At 37.8% G+C, this 21,479-nt stretch overlaps 1 protein-coding gene across 17 annotated transcripts in view; it reads right to left on the reverse strand.

Moving 5' to 3' along the window:
* The window catches only part of DGKB (diacylglycerol kinase beta), a 901,775-nt gene that overhangs the window by 637,417 nt on the left and 242,879 nt on the right, over positions 1 to 21,479 (reverse strand). For 16 of the 17 annotated variants that reach the window (XR_009565105.1, XM_060304680.1, XM_060304683.1 and 13 more), the window contains one exon: positions 11,217 to 11,477. Coding sequence is in view for 15 of the 17 variants with exons in the window: in XM_060304680.1 (XP_060160663.1) it covers positions 11,217 to 11,286 (70 nt within the window). In the remaining 2 variants the exon portion in view is untranslated. Of the gene's footprint in view, positions 1 to 11,216; positions 11,478 to 21,479 lie in introns of those variants that run through there. The other variant, XM_060304688.1, reaches the window with a different exon arrangement.

The raw sequence follows: 21,479 nt of genomic DNA on the forward strand, positions 1-21,479 counted from the left end.
AGAATCTTTCAGCACCAAGTTTTTCCCTTTATATGCTGCCCTCCTTGTTCCCTATAAACATGTCTTTTTCTCTTATGTGAAAGAACAAAATCCCTCTTTTTATTCTATTAACTTTAGATATGATCTTTCCTCTTTTTTTTTTTTTTTTCACGGCTAATATTCTATAATTGTAGTTTAGGTATTCTCTCTGCCTCTCTTCTTTTCCACTCGGTTAATATCTTTACTTTCTCCCAATGACTGTATGTCGACAGACAATGTTTTACTAATGCCATTCACAGATCCATATTTTATGACTGTTGCTGAATTCTTCAATCTTGCCCTCAGTGTTTATACACATGTCCATGTGCACACATACATGCTCAGACACAAATAGGTACATATACCGACACATACTTCCAATTCTTCCCTCATGTGTCACTTTCTTTCATGCCTCAGCACATGCTCTGATATCTAATTGGAGTTTCTCTGCTTTTTTAACCCCCATTCAATACTTTCAATTAAAATTACAATTCCACTCCCCTTTCAATACCTATCCACACGAAGAGTTAAAAGCGCTTGGAGAGTCTTGCATAGATTTTGATTCAAGATAGTGACATAGGAGGCTGCTGAACTCACCTCCTCCCGTGGACACACCAAATCTACAGCTACATATGGAATAATTTGCTCTGAAAGAACTCTGTAAACTAGGTGAACGTGAACGACCCCTACGCATAGGGTAAACAAGAAAAAACCAACATCAGAATAGGTAGGAGAGGGCTTCCCTGGTGGCACAGTGGTTGAGAATCTGCCTGCCAATGCAGGGGACACGGGTTCGAGCCCTGCTGTGGGAAGATCCCACATTCCGCGGAGCAACTAGGCCTGTGCGCCACAACTACTGAGCCTGCGCGTCTGGAGCTTGTGCTCCGCAACAAGAGAGGCCGCGACAGGGAGAGGCCCGCACACCGCAATGAAGAGTGGCCCCCGCTTGCCACAACTAGAGAAAAGCCCATGCACAGAAACGAAGACTCAACACAGCCAAAAATAGTTAATTAATTAATTAATTAAAAAAATAAAAATAGGTAGGAGACGCTGAGGCACAAGCTTGCCATGAACCCCACCCCTACTGTGGTGACACACAACTGGGAGGGAGCTCACAACTCCCAGCTTCTCCCTGAGGAGCCAGGGGTTTGAACCCCACATATGGTGCCCCAACTTTGAATACTTCCACCTGAGAGACGGGCCCCCAAAACATCTAGCTTTGAAAGCCAGTGGGGCTTGTGTCTCAGAGACCCACAGGCTATAGGGAACTGAGAAACTGCTCTTCACAGGCTCAGGCGGACTCCCTTTGGCTAAGCCCCCAGGTCCAGTGCAGAGGCAGCAGGTTAAAATCTGTAATGCTCAAATTTCAAAATGAGAATATATTATGTATTGCTTATCAGATGTCTGTACATAGACAGAGAGATATAGATACAGGTACACATTAATGTGATCAATACCACAGGGAGGAGATCATGGAGTGATACAGAATTTTAAATGAGTAAAATGGTTTCTTCCAGGAGAAAGTATGCAACATTTTGTGTAGGAAAGATGTCCAGTCTTTCCATTAAAAAGGACTACTTGCTTATCTTAAAAGCTGTGGCCTGAGGAGCAAGTACCTAATTTAATACACATCTAGGGGCTGACTGCAAGACTCTGCAGAGGCAGGCACCACCTTTGCTCTGTCTCCCCCTGCCTCACTCCAGGTTGCTTAATATACCAGAAAGGAGCTTGCACACAGGTCTAGTGCCCCAGCTTTTGCAGCTGGGCCCAGGGGATGCATCCCTTGATTAACTGGCTCTGGTGGCCAGTGAGGTTTATGTTCTGGGGTCCCACAAGCCTGTAACAGAGAATCCATTCTTAACTGCCTGATCCCCAGGGCACAGCATAGAGGCTACAGAGTGAAACACACAGTGTCTCAGAGAAAGATGCCTATTTGCAGATCATGTACCAACAGGTACATCACTCATCATCAAGAAAATGCCAATCAAAATCACAATGAGGGGACTTCCCTGGTGGCGCAGTGGTTAAGAATCCGCCTGCTGGGGCTTCCCTGGTGGCACAGCGGTTGAGAGTCCGCCTGCCGATGCAGGGGACACGGTTCGTGCCCCAGTCTGGGAGGATCCCACATGCCGCGGAGCGGCTGGGCCCGTGAGCCATGGCCGCTGAGCCTGCGCGTCCGGAGCCCGTGCTCCGCAACGGGAGAGGCCACAACAGTGAGAGGCCCACGTACCGCAAAAAAAAAAAAAAAAAAAAAAAAGAATCCGCCTGCCAATGCAGGGGACACGGGTTCGAGCCCTGGTCCGGGAAGATCCCACATGCTGCCAAGCAACTAAGCCCGTGTGCCATAACTGCTGAGTCTGCACTCTAGAGCCCGCGAGCCACAGCTACTGAATGAAGCCCACGAGCCTAGAGCCCGTGTTCTGCAACGAGAAGCCTCCGCAATGAGATGCCACACACCGCAACAAAGAGTAGCCCCCGCTAGCTGAAACTAGAGAAAGCCCGTGCGCAGCAACAAAGATCCAATGCAGCCAAAAATTAAATAAATAAAAATTTTTAAAAATCACAATAACACTTCACACCTGTCAGAATGGCTATCATCAAAAAGATAAGAGATAACAAGTATTAGCAAGGATATGCACAAGAACCTTGTACACTGCCGATGGAAATGTAAATTGGTGCAGCCACTATGGAAAACAGTATGGAGGGTTTTCCAAAATTTAAAAATAGAACTACCATATTTTCCAGCAATTCCACTTCTGGGTATATACCTGAAAGAAATAAAATCAATATCCTAAAGAGATATCTGCATCTTCATTTTCACTGTGGCATTATTTGCAATAGCCAAGACATGGAAACAACCTAAGTGTCCGTAGACAAATAAATGGTAAAGATAATGGTAAAGACAGATAAATGGTATACAAATGGCATTTAATATTTTATATATAATTTTCTTTACAACTTATTTGTATACGTATATAATCTACCCATTAGAAAGAAGGACATCCTGCCATTTGTGACAACACGGGTAGACCTTGAGGGCATTACGTTAAGTGAAATAAGTCAGAAAAGAGAAAGACAAATACTGTAAAGTCTCACTTACATGTGGAATCTTACAGAATTTAACTTACAATGAACAAAATGGTGGTTCCCCAAGGCAAGGGGCCGGGGGTGAAATGGGTAAAGGTGTTTAAAAGGTACAAACTTCCAGTTATAAGTATAGCAGAGCACCGTGACTATAGTTAACAATGCTGTACTGTATATTGGAAAGTTGCTAAGACAGAGCACCTTAAAAGTTCTTAAGAAAAAGAATTTTACCTGTGTGGTGATGGATGTTAATTAAATTTATTGTGGTAATCATTTGCAATACATATCAAATCATTATGTTGTACACCTAAAACAACGTTTTATGTAAACTGTACCTCAATTAAAAAGAATCTTGCATATATAATATCCGGAGTAAGTATTTCACTGCTTTATCATCGTTTGCCATGATATTTGTCTCTCTGAATAGACTAACCTCTTTGATGGAAAGAACTACGCTATCCATTTCTGTATTACCTAGAACCAAGCATAATGCCTAAGAGTGAAGGGTACTCAGTACTGTTGGCTGAATAACGACCAGCGAGTAAAATTAAGTCCGTCTAAGTCTGCAGACTCATATTTGTGTGTGTGTGCGGCACTTCCTGCTGTAATGTGGGTGGTGGCATCTAAGGAAACTTCTAGCAAATCACAACCTTTAATCTACAGCTGAATTAAGGATGAAGTACATAACTTAATCTGTACGAATCTTTGCGATAACTTTTGTTACAATTTGTCATACTAATATTAGCAATAAAAACAAGAGTAATTATTTATAGGTGGGGAGCACTGTCCTCCTTTTTTAAGATGAAGAAACAAGCTTAAAGTGATTGTGATGACTTGCTTAAGGTTCCAAGGTAAATAGTAGGTTATATTTTATTTGTGTGATACTGTCCACATTAGTAGTTTTCACCAAGTAGTTCAGTCTCCCCCAATGCTGGACAGACAGAAGGAATGCATTTCTCTACTCCCTTGAAGTTACATGTGGTCATGTGGATTGCTTTGGCCAAAGAAACGTAAGCAAAACATTATCAGGGAGAAGCCTTAAGAGCTAGCACCCAATGCACAAAGTCTATTTCTCTGTCACAGCATCTGCCAATTTTAAAGTTGATGACTGCTCCATCTGACTGGGACTTTTGATCAAGGGTAATGTGAAATTAAACCATTTGCTGATTCCGATTTGGAAATGTAATAGGAGCAAGAAATAAACTTCTGTTTGGTTAAGCCACTGAGATTTTGTGAATTTTTCAATCACAGTCTAATTTGGTCCACTTTGACCAAAATACTTCACAGAAGTCCTAACTTCACTATTAAAGTTTGTGTGACCATAAAACTTAATTTAAGGTTTTGGGGCAAGTTTGAGAAGTTGAAAAAGATGTTTAAAAATCATTGAAAATGATATATTTTTAGGATACTAAAATAATGGAGACTTAGACATTCATAGTTATTACTTTCTTTTACTACTGCAGATTTAGGTATTGAAAAACTTAAGGTATATGGACCCAGAGAAGCCACCAACAGGAAATTCAGTCTGAAGCAGTACAACACATAGGAACTGGAGCCAGAGATGAGGCGAAAGAGATTATGCAGCCAACATACATTCCAGAAATAAAATCTGGGTCAGAGCCAGGAACTGCCGAGCTAATCAATGTGAATCAGAAGAAACAGGGTCGGAAATGAGAGACATGTATTATCTAAAATAGAGTCAGAGATCCTGATTTCAGAGAAGTGTCAGGGAAAATCAAGACGTTCCACATAAGTAGTATAACTGAGGAGTCATAAATCAAAGAACAAAAAGTCCTCATTTGATATTAAACCACCACAGTCACCACCATCATGAGCCTCATCAAAACAATAACTGATTGAGTCCTGAGCACTTCACAGGCCTCTTCACACTTAATCATCATTGCAATCCTAGGACAAAGGTGAAGAAAATGAGGCGCACATCACGGTACTGGAACTCAAACCCAGTCTAATCTAACACCAAATTATGTGTTCTCAGCCACTAGGTTAATTGACTCTGTGCCATTTATTCTTCTGTCTTGTACAAAGAGAGTAATTAAGTGGCTTGGCCTCCCAAAACAGAGTCAGTGTACAATAACAAAGGGCCTAGGACAAACTTAAGAGCTAATCCCAGTGGGACAAATTAGAAAGAGGGCTAATATGTGATCTAAATTTGCTTAACAATAAATTGAATATGCACAGGTCAGGAGGTCTAGTCTCTCCCTCCAGTCTCCTTAACCCATCATGTATGGATGAAGCACAAAACACATCTCAAAGACACAGATCATCATGCTAGAGGGTGGGGTTTCTTGGGAGAGGAAAGCTACTTAAAATGGCCAAGCACTTTACCAAATTTTTTATTATAATTGCTTCCTGAGTTTATTCTCCTCTCTTTTCCCTCCTATGTTTTTCATAAGGAAGAGTGAAGGAGGTTCCAGAGACGAGAGAATAGCAGCGTGGGTAGAATGATGATAACTGCTCACGGAGGTTGACACAGGATCCCCGCCATGTAGCAGGATAAGGGAGCAGAAAGGTGTTCTGGGGCCAAAGCCATAGTTAGAAGCTCTGCTTCTTTGCTTTGTCCTGTGTACAAAAGCCCTTTGAGAGATGGCTGTAGCTGATGGAGATTCTAGATTCCCCTGGGTTCTAGATTCCCCTATTTTAGAAACACGATTACCAATCTGTTTATTAACAAAGTGATCTCTGTAAGAAATATAAACGAATTACTACTGTTTCGATCTTTGTTATTGCTTATTGTGCCACAGCAATAGGCCAGGCAATGTGCCTGGGTTCTAGATTCTAGATTCCCCTATTCTAGATTCCCCTATTTTAGAAACACGATTACCAATCTGTTTATTAACAAAGTGATCTCTGTAAGAAATATAAATGAATTACTACTGTTTCGATCTTTGTTATTGCTTATTGTGCCACAGCAATAGGCCAGGCAATGTGCCTGACGGAGATCATCTGCCACCTCTAAGGCTTATTGTGAGAATTAAATGAATTAAAATTTGTATATTATTTAGAATAGGGTATACAAATCGATTATTTACGATAATGATGATTACTGTCTCATTAAATCTTACAACACTGTGAGGTAGAATTCTACTTTTCCAGGTGAGGAAGCTGAGGCACAGGTAGTACATGTAAGCTTCCCAAGGTCCCAAGGCTAGTAAGTTGAAGTTGGGGCTGCGGTTCAACACTGTCGAATATTAGTTTGCCTACAAAGCCTGTGCTCTTTCCACTAAGCCACACCACACGCCTCACTTCAATGGAAGAAACTGTACACTAGGTCCAAATATTAGGCATGCTGGTCCTTATTGAAAAGAACAAGTCATCAAATAATTCTGCAACTCTCTACAATGCCAGCTGCTATAAAAAGTATGCAATTTATGAGAGTTTGGAAGTGTTCCCACTGTAATAACATAGTATTTTTCAAAAATAATGTACACGCTATATAACACGCTTTGTATACAGCAAATAAAAAGCTAATCCTAAGTGACGATACGTGGGCAGATAATGAATCACTTGGAAATACTGTGTAGATTTTACATAGAAAATATTGTTATCCATGAAAAGATTCCAGGAAGCAACGACAAACTAATGGTGTGATAAGCTCAATTCTCTACACGGCAGGAGTGAGAGCTGTCCGTCTTATCACAACAGTTTGGATGACTTTTTATGAAGAGTGGAAAAGAAAAGGATACTCCTCTCCCACATATCAATGGAAATGCTCCCCATAGACGGACTCAGCCTGAAACCCTAAACAGGAGCATGGGCTCAGCATGCTGTAGGCAGCCACAGCAGGCTTCACATTAGCTGCCTTCAGCCTTTGTGGAGACAACACAGATCCGAGGCTGCCAACAGCACCAGAAGCTTCTACCTTGTGGGAAGAATGTGGTCTTATAGCAGAAAAAAAAGACATTGGCTCTTAATGCTCTAAAATGCAGCACTTTTTAACTTGATCATCAACAATATGTTCAAACAGCCAACATAACACACTCACTCCCTCTCTATTAAAATAATAATCGTAAACAGTTATATAACTTGCAACTCACCAGGCACTGTTCTCATTACTTGGCATATATTAACTCATTCAATTTAATCCTTACAACATTCGACATTATTTATTATTTTTCCCATTTTACAAGTATGAAAATTGGGACACAGAGATGTTATATAACTTGAAAGTCAGACATCTAAAATATGGTACGACCAGGATTTGAACACAGCTGTCTGATGTGCTACCTGCCTAGCCAGGAATGCTTCGTCCTTCTATTTTTCCCCCAATTAATTATGAGGAAAGCCTAGAAACTGAAACAATATGTATAGTTACAGGGTGTAATGGACTAAAATTTGTGTCTCCCCTAATGCATATGTTGAAACCGTACCTCGCAGTATGAGGGATCTTTGAGAGGTAAACAGAATTAGATGAGGTTCTTAGGGTAGAACCCTGATGAACTGGATTAGTGCCCTTATAAGAATCCCAGGAGAGCTTGCTGCTCTTCTCTTGCTCCTTCCACCATGTGAGAATACAAGAAGTTGGCAGTTTGCTGCCCCAAAGAGGACCTTTACCAGAATCCATGCTCACACCCTAATCTCAAACTTCCAGCCTCCAGAACTATGAGAAATAATTTTCTGTTGTTTATAAGTCACCCAGTCTATGGTACTTCTTTATAGCAGCCTAAACAGAATACGACACGATATATTGTGGCACTTGTGGAGAGAACTCAAGATCAGATAACTTGAGAAAAAGATCTTTATGGTATTATTTAAGTCCAACACTGAATGATTTGGTTTTGTGGGTAGGGGTTTCATGAATTCATTCATCTCAACCAAGAATTTGACGACCCCACCCCATTCCCCAAAAGCGTATAGAACACTTATTTGAAATATATCAGATATAATCTTAGCATGCTGCAAATTTAAACTTAAATTAATAACTTTTTAAAAATTTAGTCATTTAATACATAGAAACAATTTCTTATGGAAAGTTACAAAACAATTACAATCTAATATATCACTTTTCTAATAGACTACAGAGGGATGTCACTTTGCCAACACTGCATTGCAACATGAAAAATCCGGTCCTTAAATGCTGCTGATAAACTGATCACATGTACTGAATAGCATGGAAAATATACCACTTTTATAATCTTCAGGATAATAAGTTTGTTTTCTGTTATGTTTTGACAATGGCAATTCATTACACAAAGATCCATCTAATCATAATATTCTTTGCTATTTAATTATACAGGAAACTTCTTAGAGGATTCGGTCTAACACTCTTCACTGTTGTCTTGGTTATTTAAAAAAGAGTACCAAGTCTAATGATCATGGAATCAGCACTATTTATTTCCTTCACAGTTAACATGTCTTCTCATAAGATCCATTTTAACCATGTTCTTATACTCACTGTGTCACTACTCACTACCAACTTATTGAATGCCCATTAATCTTTGTCTCAAGAGGTTAGAACTTTTACATTTATGACAATTCTTTTTACCACTTGTCTTAGGTATTTCTGCAAACCTATTACTAAATCAAGCATTTTAATGATATAATTAAATGTACCTCCATATTCCTTAGCCAAAAAAATAAAAGTGGCAGCCTGTAATATATTTAATACTTTAGTACTAAATTCTGTTTAACAGTTCAAATGCAATTTGACTATCCAAGCAAAAGTTATTGTAAATAATAATTTAGCTATTACGGCAATAATTTATCTATTTTATACTAGTGCCTCCACAGGCATGTTTCCTGTAAGTACCCGAACACTGGAAAATATATTTTAATAATCCAGCTAAATTTAGCATAATCTAAACCAAACCATTATGTTTATTTTACTTGGGAGATTATGTCACCAAATTCCCCTGTCCTTCAAGTCAAATTTTTAGAGCTAAATTTTAGAACTGTCTCTTTCTGTCTGTCTCTCTCTCTCTCTCTCAATTCTCGTAATTTATTATTGCCCAAGTTCTCTTCCACTAGTTTTAATGATGTAATATTTGAATCTATGCTTTTCTGGTCATCATTCTCCATCCACGTTTTTTTTAGTCTATTCCAGTAGCCCACTGGCCTAATTTCAGTCTCTTTGTCACATATACTATTTTCGTATTTGTAAATTAAGCTGCTTGAAGCATAGCATTGTTCATGTCGCCCTATGCTTAACATTCTACAATTACTCTTCACTGCCTAACACAAGTTGAGCATTGTATATTTAAATTCTATCTCATTTTTATAGCCTTACCTCCACTTACTCCCTTAATTTGTAGTGTGGCTAAATGTAGCTCATCCCACTTCCTCAAATATATGCTAAATTTTTCTTTTAATTTATATCATTTTTTCTGCATTTACCATGAATCTATTTTTTAAGATTCATTTCAAATTCTACTTCTTCCATGAAGCCTTCCCTTTTTCCATCTCTAGCTGCATACTATTGCCCTACAGATCCCTAAACTTTGCTTGTAGCACTTAGATATTTCACCTAGATATCGTTTATCCTAGAGTTGTTTATCCATTAGTTTCTAGCCTTCATTAAACTGTAAATTCCAAAAAGGGAGGGTCCATATCTGTTCATATTTGCATCTCCTACAGTGCCAAGCAGAATACTCTCCCTAAAGAAGATGTTCAGACATATTTACTTAATTATTGGATATATCACAACAGTAAAGAGCATATAGAAATTACAAAACATAGGTAAGTCATTTTTTAGCCAGTTTAGAAATCACTGAGTATAAACATGCAGACAAGAATTCAGCCATTCTGGGATAAATTGTCTTCATGTGATAAGTAGATGAATTGTGCTTTCAGTGGCTCAAAACAGTTTTTCAGTATAAGGACCACATTTTGATGTCAACAATTTCTGATTCTCCCCTCCATTTGATAGTTGCTGTATTTTTATCATTATTGATGGAGAAAACTTACAGGTTACATGGGTTTGCATCTCCCTTACAAATACCCACCAGCACTCTGATAACCTCACCCAGAACACTTCAGCTCTCCAATTAGGAAAAGTCTGGAAAACCTATGAAATTGGCCTCTTCAGACGATATACATTGTTTATTAATGTTCCTGACTTATATTATGTACCCCGTAAATGTGTTATTATTCACTCACATATCTATTTCTTATTATTCCAATCCTCCATTTGAGTTCAATCCTTTTCTCTGCCTCTTCATAATATGATTCAATTCACTCCTGACACTTCTCTCCTACATGACCCAATTCTCTGCATAAGCATCTCCAGCTGTTCCAGTTTTTGCCTCTTTCACTATTGCGTGCTATTGGTTCTTTTTTTGCTTTCCACTTCTTGCATTTTATTCTCTAACACTAACCATTCTTATTACATTCCCTGCATATTATTTTTTCTCTACTCATCGTGCTCCCAGGCTTTTGCTCCCTCCTATTTATTAGTTGCTTCATTTTCTCTCTTCAATACCTTGACACAGTTGCTACCCAAATTTATTGTTGAAACTCAATTTGTGAAACAGATGTATTTTTGAAAATCCATGGTAAAAAAAATAAATAAATACAATTTTACTGTTTATGTGTAAAGAAGCTTACCATATTAAAAAATTGCATACTATAAAGTGAATCACCATGGCCTATCTTTTGTATCAATACACACACTAAACAACGTGGTGTAAGATCCTACACCTTCTCTTTCTTTTACAACCTCTAATTTCAGTGCCATGATGTATCTATGACTTCCTACTCCCAATCTTTTTGAAATGTTATGCAGGAAAAAAAAAAAAAATCTCACTTTTCCCCTTACTTCTGCTTATCCTTCTTCTTGGTTACAGACTCACCAGTCTCCATTCTCCCAAACTATCCTATCCTTTGCTTCACATCTATTACAGCGGGAGTGTTTCCAAGTTCACTTTTGCATCTAAAGTTCTAGTTCTTTTTCTTTGAGATCTAATGTTCAATTTAAGTTTACGTTTTCCTTTTTCTCATGCCAAACTGGTAGTCTCAAGTTCACTTACTTGAAAACACAAAAGACACACCTGTATTTATCCCAATGCTGAATGGGATTTATAATCTGTTTTGGTAAGTAAATAATTACGTTGTTTAGTGCAAATACCAAGTCAAATCATATTATCAATATGAATACTTACATTCAGCATATTTCTGAAGCTGGGAAAATTCTGAGGGGCTGAGATGGACCCATTTTTCCTGGTTTGTCATGGTGGTGGTGAGGAGATCTCTTACATACCAGGTGAGAAATTCTTTATTCAGATGTTTGGCAGAATTTATGCTTCAAAGTTTCCACATGGCATGTTTCATTATAAAATACCTCAAGCTTTCAAAATATGCAATCTGTCAACAATGAGACCACTGTGGATATGGGTTTGTAGTTTCAATAATGTATTAAAGCACTGCAGAAAGAAAAAGAAAGATTGAAAGATTAGTATCATTAAACAAAGAAAAAAATTGACAAGTTATAGAATGTTAAAGATTTTTAATCCCTAAATAATATATTTCAGTTATTCTATTTTGCATAATAATCTTTAATTGCTCACTCTAATGGCATTTTATACACATTTTCTAACACCAAATCATAGAAGAAATATGATTAAAAATACAGTGTGAAGAAAATTTTATAAGGTCTAGTTTCATACAAGGAGACTTTTTTTTGGTTCAGTTTTTTAAACTTTGCTTATTCCAAGAGCAAAGAAGGGTGTCATTTTTATCAATCTAAACTTATCAATTTTTTAATATCTAAACAAATGTTATGTTTAGACCCAGATTATTAAATGAAGCTAAATAAGCTCAAAAGTTCCCTAAATATACAGTCTGCTAGTCTACCAGCTTTCCAGCAATGGTTTGGAATGGTCATCAGTGGTAGCACATATATTTGCAATTATGCAAATCAATTTGGGCAGGTTATATAAATTGGGGTTTTTCCCCTAACAATTAAAAAAAATGATAATTTTAATTTTCCCATCTATAAAAATCTCAATAAAATTTACCAAATTAAAGCAATTCCAAATGTCTGACAGACTTTCATAATGATAGTAGACGGAACTACTGTGAATCATGCTTAAAAATAAACCCCTAGGTTGTCATGGACCTACATTCACTGCTACATCTGAAAAGGCAAACAAAATGAAAAACCATCTGGTTTCAACTTTTTATCAGAGACAGTAATCAATTGCTCAGTAACAAAGCAGACTGGCACTGTAATCATTATAGAAACTAAAATATTTAGAAACAATTATTTAGATAATTTATGAAATTAAATGACTGGAAGGATTATGCATATAGATGTCATTACCTAAAGGCATGGTACCTGTATTTGGCATTAGTGCCTAACCTTTTTTCGATATCTATTTACTGTTCTCTATCAATCCCACAACCTCACTGTCATATTCTGTCATCTTATCCTTAAGAAAAAAAAAACAAAGAAACTCTTGTTGGTCTCATCTCTTCAGGGTTCCTGCAATCAGTTTTATAAGGTGGTAGTTGGCTTTTTAAATGGAAAAAAATGCAGATACTGATGCATTAACAGAGGCCAAATTGCTAGGTCTTTTTTCTTCCCAGGGGATGCACTTACATCACAACCATGACTTTGTGGAAGCAACACAAACTGAAAGGAATAAGAACATGTGATGGATATTTCTTTGTGCTTTCCATCCAGTTTCTTCCTGCTGATTTCATCCTTCACATGGATTTCATCCTAATTCTTTGCTTCTCCCCAGTTACATGCCATTTTGGTGGGACTATAAAAAAAAGGTGTTCCGTTCTCTCCTATCCAAAGGGAGACAGATGATTCCGTCACATTTTGGTCATTAGACTCCATCTCATGGGGCTTTAAATGTTGAGTGGAGTTATTCAAGCACAGTGTGAAAATAGCTCTGGTCTAAATGATTACAGCAATAATAGGATACCTGTCCCTGTCTGAGTCTGACTCTCCAGGTATCTTGTCATTTTTAGAAGTAAGTACCATTATTTTAATAAGGGATTAAGTGGGCCAGAATCAGTTTCTGTTGCCTGCTATCTAAAAATCTAAACTGATGATAATGGTGGTTCATTTATTCATTCAAAAAAAAAGTGTTTATTGATCTCCTATGTGCTAGAAAGCATTCTAGGCACTGTAAATACAACAAAGATCAAAACACACAAAAGACGAAAATAAGGCTAATTCCAACAATGTGTCAGTTCTACTGAGAGCTTACAGTGTGCATGGCATTCTCCTAACAGCATTCCTGTGTTGGATCACTCAACCTTCACCGAACAACTCTGTGAGGTGCTAATAGTGTTCCATTTTGACAAATGAAGAAACTGACACCGGGTGATTGAAATCTGATAGATATGACAGAGACTGCTAGAAACCCACCCAATATCCATTCTTTCTTTCTTCCTTGGTAACAGAACCCTAATTTTATTAAATGAAAATATATCCATCTAAACAGCTATATTCCTCAGGTTCTTTGCACGAAGAAGTGGCCAGTGAGATGTAAGTGGATGTTGGGTGAGATATATAGGAAGGTTCTATTTGAGGAAAGAGCTAGCAAGTGCTCTTTTAATCTTTTTTCTCTTCCTCCAACTTCTTACCTGGAATGTTGACATACTGGCTGTGAATTCAGCAGTTTCTGATACTAGTGAGATAACTTTTAGAATGGAAGCCATGTGCTAAGACTGAGAGAGTCCCATAAAGTAGACCAGGGGTAGGCAAACAGCTGACTGCAGTAAACATTGGCCCACAATCTATTTTTGTAAATAAAGTTTTATTGGAATACAGACACACCTATTAGAGAAACCAGTAAGCAGCCAATTTTTGAAAGGATTTCAATGTCAAACAAAGAGGTTTGGGCACTGTTCTAAAGGTAGTAAGGAGCAATGAAAGAACACAAAAAAGGCCAGAAACCAGATTACTTTGGGAAAATGTCATTTTGGAAAAATATCAGTGTCTTCATTCAGATTCTTTCTCTTTCACTTGGATTGTGATAGCTTCTTAGCTGGTCCCCTGAGCTCTCTCCTTTCCTTAACATGGCCTACCCCTTACCACCCATGGGTAGTCATGAACTGAGATGATTCCAGAGGTCTGTCTGATAAATTACCAACAAGTTAATTAATAAATTAGAATACTAATTCATTACTTAATTAACTATAGTTTTCCACCTGGCTACCTGTGCTGAAATTTATTAAAATTCCCCAGTTAATTTAGTGTAAGAAACTCAAATTTAAAATGATTGGTTGGGCTTCCCTGGTGGCGCAGTGGTTGAGAGTCCGCCTGCCACTGCTGCAGGGGACACAGGTTCGTGTCCCAGTCCGGGAGGATCCCACATGCCGCGGAGCGGCTGGGCCCGTGAGCCACGGTCGCTGGGCCTGCGTGTCCGGAGCCTGTGCTCCGCAGCGGGAGAGGCCACAACAGTGAGAGGCCCGTGTGCCGCAAAAAAAAAAAAAAAAAAAGACTGCTTAACTGACATCCGTCAGATCTTTAGATGAATGCTATCTTCTCAGTAAAGTCGCACCTGGTCATTCAATTTAAAATTTAACATTCCTACCCACCATCCCTCCATCACACTTTTGTTTTGAATATAACATCTTATTATCAAATATTTAAGTTATTTATATTATTTAATATTTGTCTCCTCACACTAGAATTAGGGGTAACGTTAAGTGGTTTTAAGCCCTGATGGGATTCCACAAAAAGAACAAAACAACTAAAAATACGTATTGAGTTTGCCCTTGATAGTCATCTGAAAGTACGTGTTAGATTTTGTGCCACCATCCTCTCGTGGGCTCTAAGACACACATCCCATGAGACGAGGGATTTTTATCTGTTTGTTCAGTGTTATTTCCCAGTGCTTGGAAGAGTGCTTGGTATATATAAATATTTATAGAATGAATTCACTTAAAGGCTTTTTTCATAATGAAAAACATGGGTAGGCGAGTTAGAAGGAGCCCCTGAGGTTGATAAAGAGAAAATGGCTCATAAGGAAGGAGTCAGGAACAGAAGTCACTATGGGTTTCACTTTCCTGAGAGGCCTCACCCCTTCCCTTCAACTGAATGGACATAAACAAAAGAAGTTGTGCTTAGAGATACAAAGCTTTTACAGTTGAAAAAGAAAAAAGCTTTATTTCACAGAATTTTTATGTTGGGTTGTGAAATATAACTGACTTTGTATAAATGAGAATCATTCCCAAGGAATGCCATAATTGAGATGTCAGTTAAGCAATTAATAATAACACTTACACATGAGCATCAGGACAATATTTAACTTATTTGTAGATATTTAACAAAAACACTACTTAGCTTTCCTTTATTTAGCGTGATCTTGTCGACGTAGGTCTTTTTGTATCAAGAACAGCATTTCTGGATTGATCTAATGCATTTGCATTCTAGCAAGAGGTATTTAGAGAGTAATGGCATCCCTGAACCATGCACAGTAAATTCTCTGGTTCTTAGATTTGGTTAATCCCAACACCCATATGCTTTGAATAAAACTTCTCATCCTTCTCCTAATGGGTGCCTGGAAGCCTTTGGTTTCTCACAATTCTGGTAGTTCTCATCATATGACATGCAGCCAGATAAGAAAAAAATTAAGGGTGGGGTACAAATGGAGAAGGTTCTCCTAATCAAATCTTTTAAACTAGTTGAACTAACATATCATAAGTCTGTAAAGAGAAATGTTGCATGTGTAATATTATATCAAGAGCCACAGCTATTTTCTATGCCTCAGAAGGAGATAGGAATGATGGCAACATTTCCTTATAGTCTCTGCCTCTTTATAAATGTATAGAAAGAAAATGAGAGTATTCAGTTGAGATTCCCTATGATGCTTTCACAGACCTCCTGTTCCTCTGCAAGAGGTTTTCTTTAGGCATATAAAATGAAAGCCAAGAAGAATCCACTCTGCTGGCTGTTGGAGTGCATTCTCATCTAGTGAATGGGTGTGCCACTTCAGTGAGTTGGTGGCAGGAAATAATTATATTGGAGGAGTTGGAGAAGGCTCTTTGGCCTATTGTACCTGGACTAAAACACAGTCGCCATAGTTAGTAAAGGAAATCAATTACCTCACGAATAAGGTACAAGCAATGTCTAGATAAATGGATCTGGCTGGTTGGATGCACTGTATGTTAGTCACATTAAGTGTACATTTCTAAATATTTATTCAAAGTCAGCATGTGATGACTCCGATCATTGAATAAAGTTAATACACACTAAGGCACACTGAAGACTCTATGTATATGAATTTAAGGTATTAGGATGACTGAAAATATTTACTGGGTCTCAAGGGTCATAAATCCCCAAATATAAGGTAACCCATGGAAAAATCACAGAAGTGAAAAAGGATGAGACCCAAAATATCAATCCTAGAACCTCTGGAAGAAAAATAGGACGAAATTAAATGGAATATTACTGTTATCACTTGATTTATAATTATTTGTTCATTTATCCATGAAAAGGAGTCTAAATTGAGACCCAGTGACATACTAGGGACTGAGCCAAGTGCTGGTGATGTAGTTATAAGTAAGACAGTTCCTGGATCTTGTTTGGGGGAAAGATCCACATTAAACAAACCAACTGCACAAATAAATAATTATAAACTGTGATAAGTTATATGAAATACAGGTAATGGAATTCTATGAGAGTACAAAAGACAGCCCTGATTTAGATTAAGAGATTCAGAGTGCAATCCACAGAAAACTTTTATTTAAATTAAATCATAAAAGTTGAGTAATAGTTATAAACTTGAGTGAGAGGAACATTCTGAGCAGAATCCGGAAGTGAGGAAACAAACAAACAGACAAAAAAATAGAAATATTAGAAGAGTCCAGAGAAGGCAAGTATGACTGGAGCCTGGTGAGCACGAGGGAAAGAGGCACATGATTAGACCACAGAAACAGGTGAAAGCCACATTATGGACATTCTTAGAGGCCATACTGAGGATTTATCTTAAGTAAATTATGAAGCCATTGACATATTCTGAGGAGGAGATAAACATGGTCCACATATATTTTAAGAAGTTTTTTTCTAATCAGTGGATTGGAAGGTGACAGGAATGGAAGTGGGAAGGCCAAATAGGAGGCTATTCCAGTAACTGGATGACAGCTGGTAGTGGCTTTAACTAGGAACGTCATAGTAAAGATGAAGGTAAAAAGCCAAACTCAAGATACATTTCTGTAGCCAGATCTGATAATGAATAGGATACGTTGTATGCAGGATGAGGGGATCAAGAATGGCTCCTATAGTTCTGGCTTGAGCACAGGGTACAAAAAAGGTGGAGTTTAAAGTTCCTAAATACTAGAACAGTATCAGGTGTGAGAAGAATAGAAAAATCAGTATATTTGTTTTGGGATGTGCTAAATTCATGAAGACACATCTAAGTTTAAAGGATTAGTAGACAGTGACATAGGCCTAGGGTTAATAAAAGAGACACAGAGGTATGATATTGTGAGTTGTCTGATACAGGCGATGTTTAAAGATGTGGAAGAAATACATAAGTTTGCCTGATATGGCAGCCATGAAGCTGTGCTACTAAGCTCTGCCTTCAGGAAAGAACTTGCATTCAGCTGCAAAGAGTACAGTTAACTGACAGCCTCGAGCTCTTTTGCCTTTAGAATACATTCAGCTTTTGAACCAAGGTCATACTTTTCACAGGTAGAGGTCAGTGATTAAAGATGATGGATGCATGAGGGTCATGCCACTTTTGTCCAATGGGGGAATCCTTTAATGATCTCTATTTGCTCCAGAACACCCCAGTGGACCGGCTGAGACTCTGTCATGTCTGCATTATAATCTGAAGCTTTTCATAACCAACCCTGCATCTCCCACCTTCTTTCTTTTCCCAGATATTAGTTCTGCCTCATTGTTTGAAGGCTCTTTTTGCCTGATCCTGCTTTTCTTCCTTTTTATCTTTCACAGGAATAATTTCCGGATAAGCCTTTGTAACTGTAACTCCACCAAAGTCTTTGTTTCCTGGTGAAGGATCCCATGTGTCAGGATCCCAATAGGAAACAGACGGTACCCTTAAAATGAATAAGTAGGAGTTTAATAAAAGGATTATTTAGCAAGTGTGGACAGAGGTTCAAAGAGCTAATAGAAGCTGGTGCAGTATCCTGATCTAGAAAAAGCTGGGAACTTACTGACCCTAAGCTTAAAGGGACTAGGGATGTTGCAGCTAAGAAACCCCAGAGTATACAAGATCATTTGATAGGAGCCATGGACTTAGGTAGCAGGATGTATCACTCTTCGAATGACTTAGCTGGGCAGGAGATGGGAAAATAACTTCCCTCATCCTGTCATCTTCCAACTCTCCAATATCCTTCAGTGCCTCTCACTGACCAAACCCAATCATAAGCCAGAAGGCAAAGACAGCCGTTGGTGCAGTTTATATAAAATTGCCCCATGAGTCACAGAGCAAAATGGGAAGAGGATACATAGGGAATCTGAAGGGACAAATATGAAATATGAAGCACATCTGCAGAAAGTGTGTGGTATGAGAAAGTGTGCCCAGGACAAAGCTCCAAGGAATTCCCATATTAGCAATTAGAAGTGGAAAAACACTGGAAAAAGAAGAAGAAGAAGAAGAAGAATATGGTGTCAAATAGACTACAGAAGAGGAAGAAAAGAATCCTTTAAAGAGAAGATAGAAGGCACTTTTCAAAAGTTGCTGAGTATTTAAATAAGAAGAGAATTGAAATATCCAAAAGCAACATGCTGGTCACTGGTGACCTTAGCAAAACAATTTCTCTGAGGCCGAGCAAGCCAAATTGGAATAGGTTGCATGGTAGAATTGAGTCTGGGAAGACTGTGAATATCATCAACTCCTTGATAAGTGTGATCGTGAGGGGGAGTGGAGAGCTAAAAGTAGCGATGGAGAGAAGAATACGGAACCAATAGATTTCGTTTGTTTGTTTCTTTGTAGGAATCACTGGAAAAATTTGTAAATTGAAGAGAAGAATTTATAGTAGGAATGGTTCAAGCTTCAGGAGAGAGAAACTGACTGCTGTTTCAAAGACCTTAAAAAATAAAAAGGACTTTAAAAGTCCTTAATAGAGAAGTTCCATAAAATATCTGAAGGCCAAAATTAATCTTACCAATGTGTACAGATGCAAGTGGTTTTATAGATTTGGTGCTTAGAAAATGGAAGATTTCTGGTTGATGACTTAGGTTTTCACAATTTTTATGTCTCTATATATGTTATTAGCTGACAGATTAGTTAGGCAATGATGGGGGACGAGGAAAATAACAGTGGGAAGATATGAAAAAATTACATACAAATGTCGTAAAGTGAGCTCACTAAAGGCATATAGTAAAAAGAGCAGGCAGAGTTAAAAGCTAATGTGATATTGCTATCCATTAATTTAAAACTATAACAGCCTGATTTTAAATGATTATAGACTAAGGCAAATAAAGGACAATTAATCACATTCTTAACCTACTGCTTCTGAATCCCATAGATCTGTATACTCATTCAAGTTCTGAGCTGTCTTTCCTAGGTAAAGCAATTCACTTAACCTATCTAATTCCTTTTTCATGAAAAGTGGATCATGCCGCTCACCTCCCAGAGGTATTAACATTTAATGAAATAACATGTGCACGATGCATAATAAATAAAAGATTCTCAATAGAGGGTATTTTCTCCTTGCTTGTGTAACTAAGGATTTAAGATATATCTATAGTATTTAATTTGAACATACATATAGTATGCATATGGGGAAAATAGATTAGAAGTCTACAAACCTTTCAGAAGATTATGGGGTGGCTTAATATAAGATTCATAATTGTGTTATTTCTGAACTCTGCTGACACTTCTAAGGGAAAGCTTTCACAGTGCAAAACAGGGAAATCTATCTATCAAGCTTTGTATTGTCTACATTTTGTAGTCCCGGTTTTTAATTTGGATTATTATTTTATTTTATTCTTCTTAAGAAAATTACTTTAAGTGAATTTTCTCTTTCTTTCCACACACGGTTTTAAGGAGGACACATCTTAGAATAAAGAACATAAGGTGAAGGGAAAATGGTGATTATGTACTAGGTAGAACTTCTCTCAGTGTGAAATACTGAGTGTAAAGTGCCCTGAATGTAAAGTACCCTTCTAGAAACTTGCTATACTCTTCCAACAGGTGATGTCTGTTTCTTCCCCGTGTACTTGTGAGTACCTTTATGACTACCTTTTAATCAACAGATTACAGTGGAAGTGATACTCTTTGACTTTCTAGAAGAAAGCCCTAACTAGTCATGTGAGGAGACCATTTGGAGACACCATGCATAGGTGTACAAGCCAACAGTCTAGTGAAGTCTCAGTCAATAGCCAGTATCATCCCTCAAGTACGTGAGTGAAGATGCCTTCAGATGATCCCACCCCAGGCTATCAAGTAGCCCCCTTCTCCAAGCTGGCAGTCTCCCCAGATGAGGCACCAAATAGAGTGGAACAGAAACAAGCCAACCCATTAAGCCCATTCTAAAAGCCTGACCCACTAAATCCATGAGCACAATAAATGGTTGCTTTAAAGCACAGAGTATTTTGTGGTTTGTTATGGGATAATGAAAAGAAGTAACTTAGAGCAATATTTGAAACATACAAAAGTACAAAAAACTGTTATTCTACTATGACGATGATGATTACATTTTCACGTATGCTCAAATATGAAAAATGTATATGAGTGTATGTGGGTTTAACTTTTAATTTACCATTCTTAGATTATATGGTCAAGTTCATATTGCTATGTATTTTCCATCTCCCTCTGAAGAGAGGAATAGAGCCTTTGGGAGTTGAGTATAAATAACATAGGTTTTCTTCTAACTCTGGACTTTACAGCAATGGATCGCTGAAAGACTGAGAATGTTGGAGCAAAAAATAAAAACCTAGCAGAATATATTGGAAAAAGGCAAAGATCCTGAACCCAGAAAGAGAAAAGATCCATTTCGTATGCCATTTTTTTTGTTGTTATATTTTGACAGAGAAGAAGGCCTGTTTGTATCTTCTATAAACATTTTCCAAATACAAATTTAACCCCAAATAAGGAGGAGAAAATGAAAAAGAATAACCCTTTCCTTCCACTCTCAGAACGGGATACTGATTAAGGAAGAAGGCCATTAAATGGCTTTTTTCAATCTATTTGACCTGGGACTTTTTCAACAGGAACAGATACTTCCTAGAATGTTGATTATTGTAAGTTGATAAATCTATCTTTACTGTTTTCCATGCCTAACTTAAGAAAGCAGAAAATCACTAAAAATAATTCTTCAAATATTAACTGTTCCCCTGAAGAGCCTCTGATATAATACATTCAGATTTTGTATTGAATTAAATATGCATGTGTTTACAATCTTCTTCTATTAATTAAAAAAATAATAAATTCAGTCTCAGGCATTTCCTGGAAATTGATGATTGCTGGTAAGGAACTAATATCTTGCACACC

Source organism: Globicephala melas, chromosome 9 (genome assembly GCF_963455315.2).
Source record: "Globicephala melas chromosome 9, mGloMel1.2, whole genome shotgun sequence".
In the NCBI taxonomy this organism is placed as follows: Eukaryota; Metazoa; Chordata; class Mammalia; order Artiodactyla; family Delphinidae; genus Globicephala; species Globicephala melas.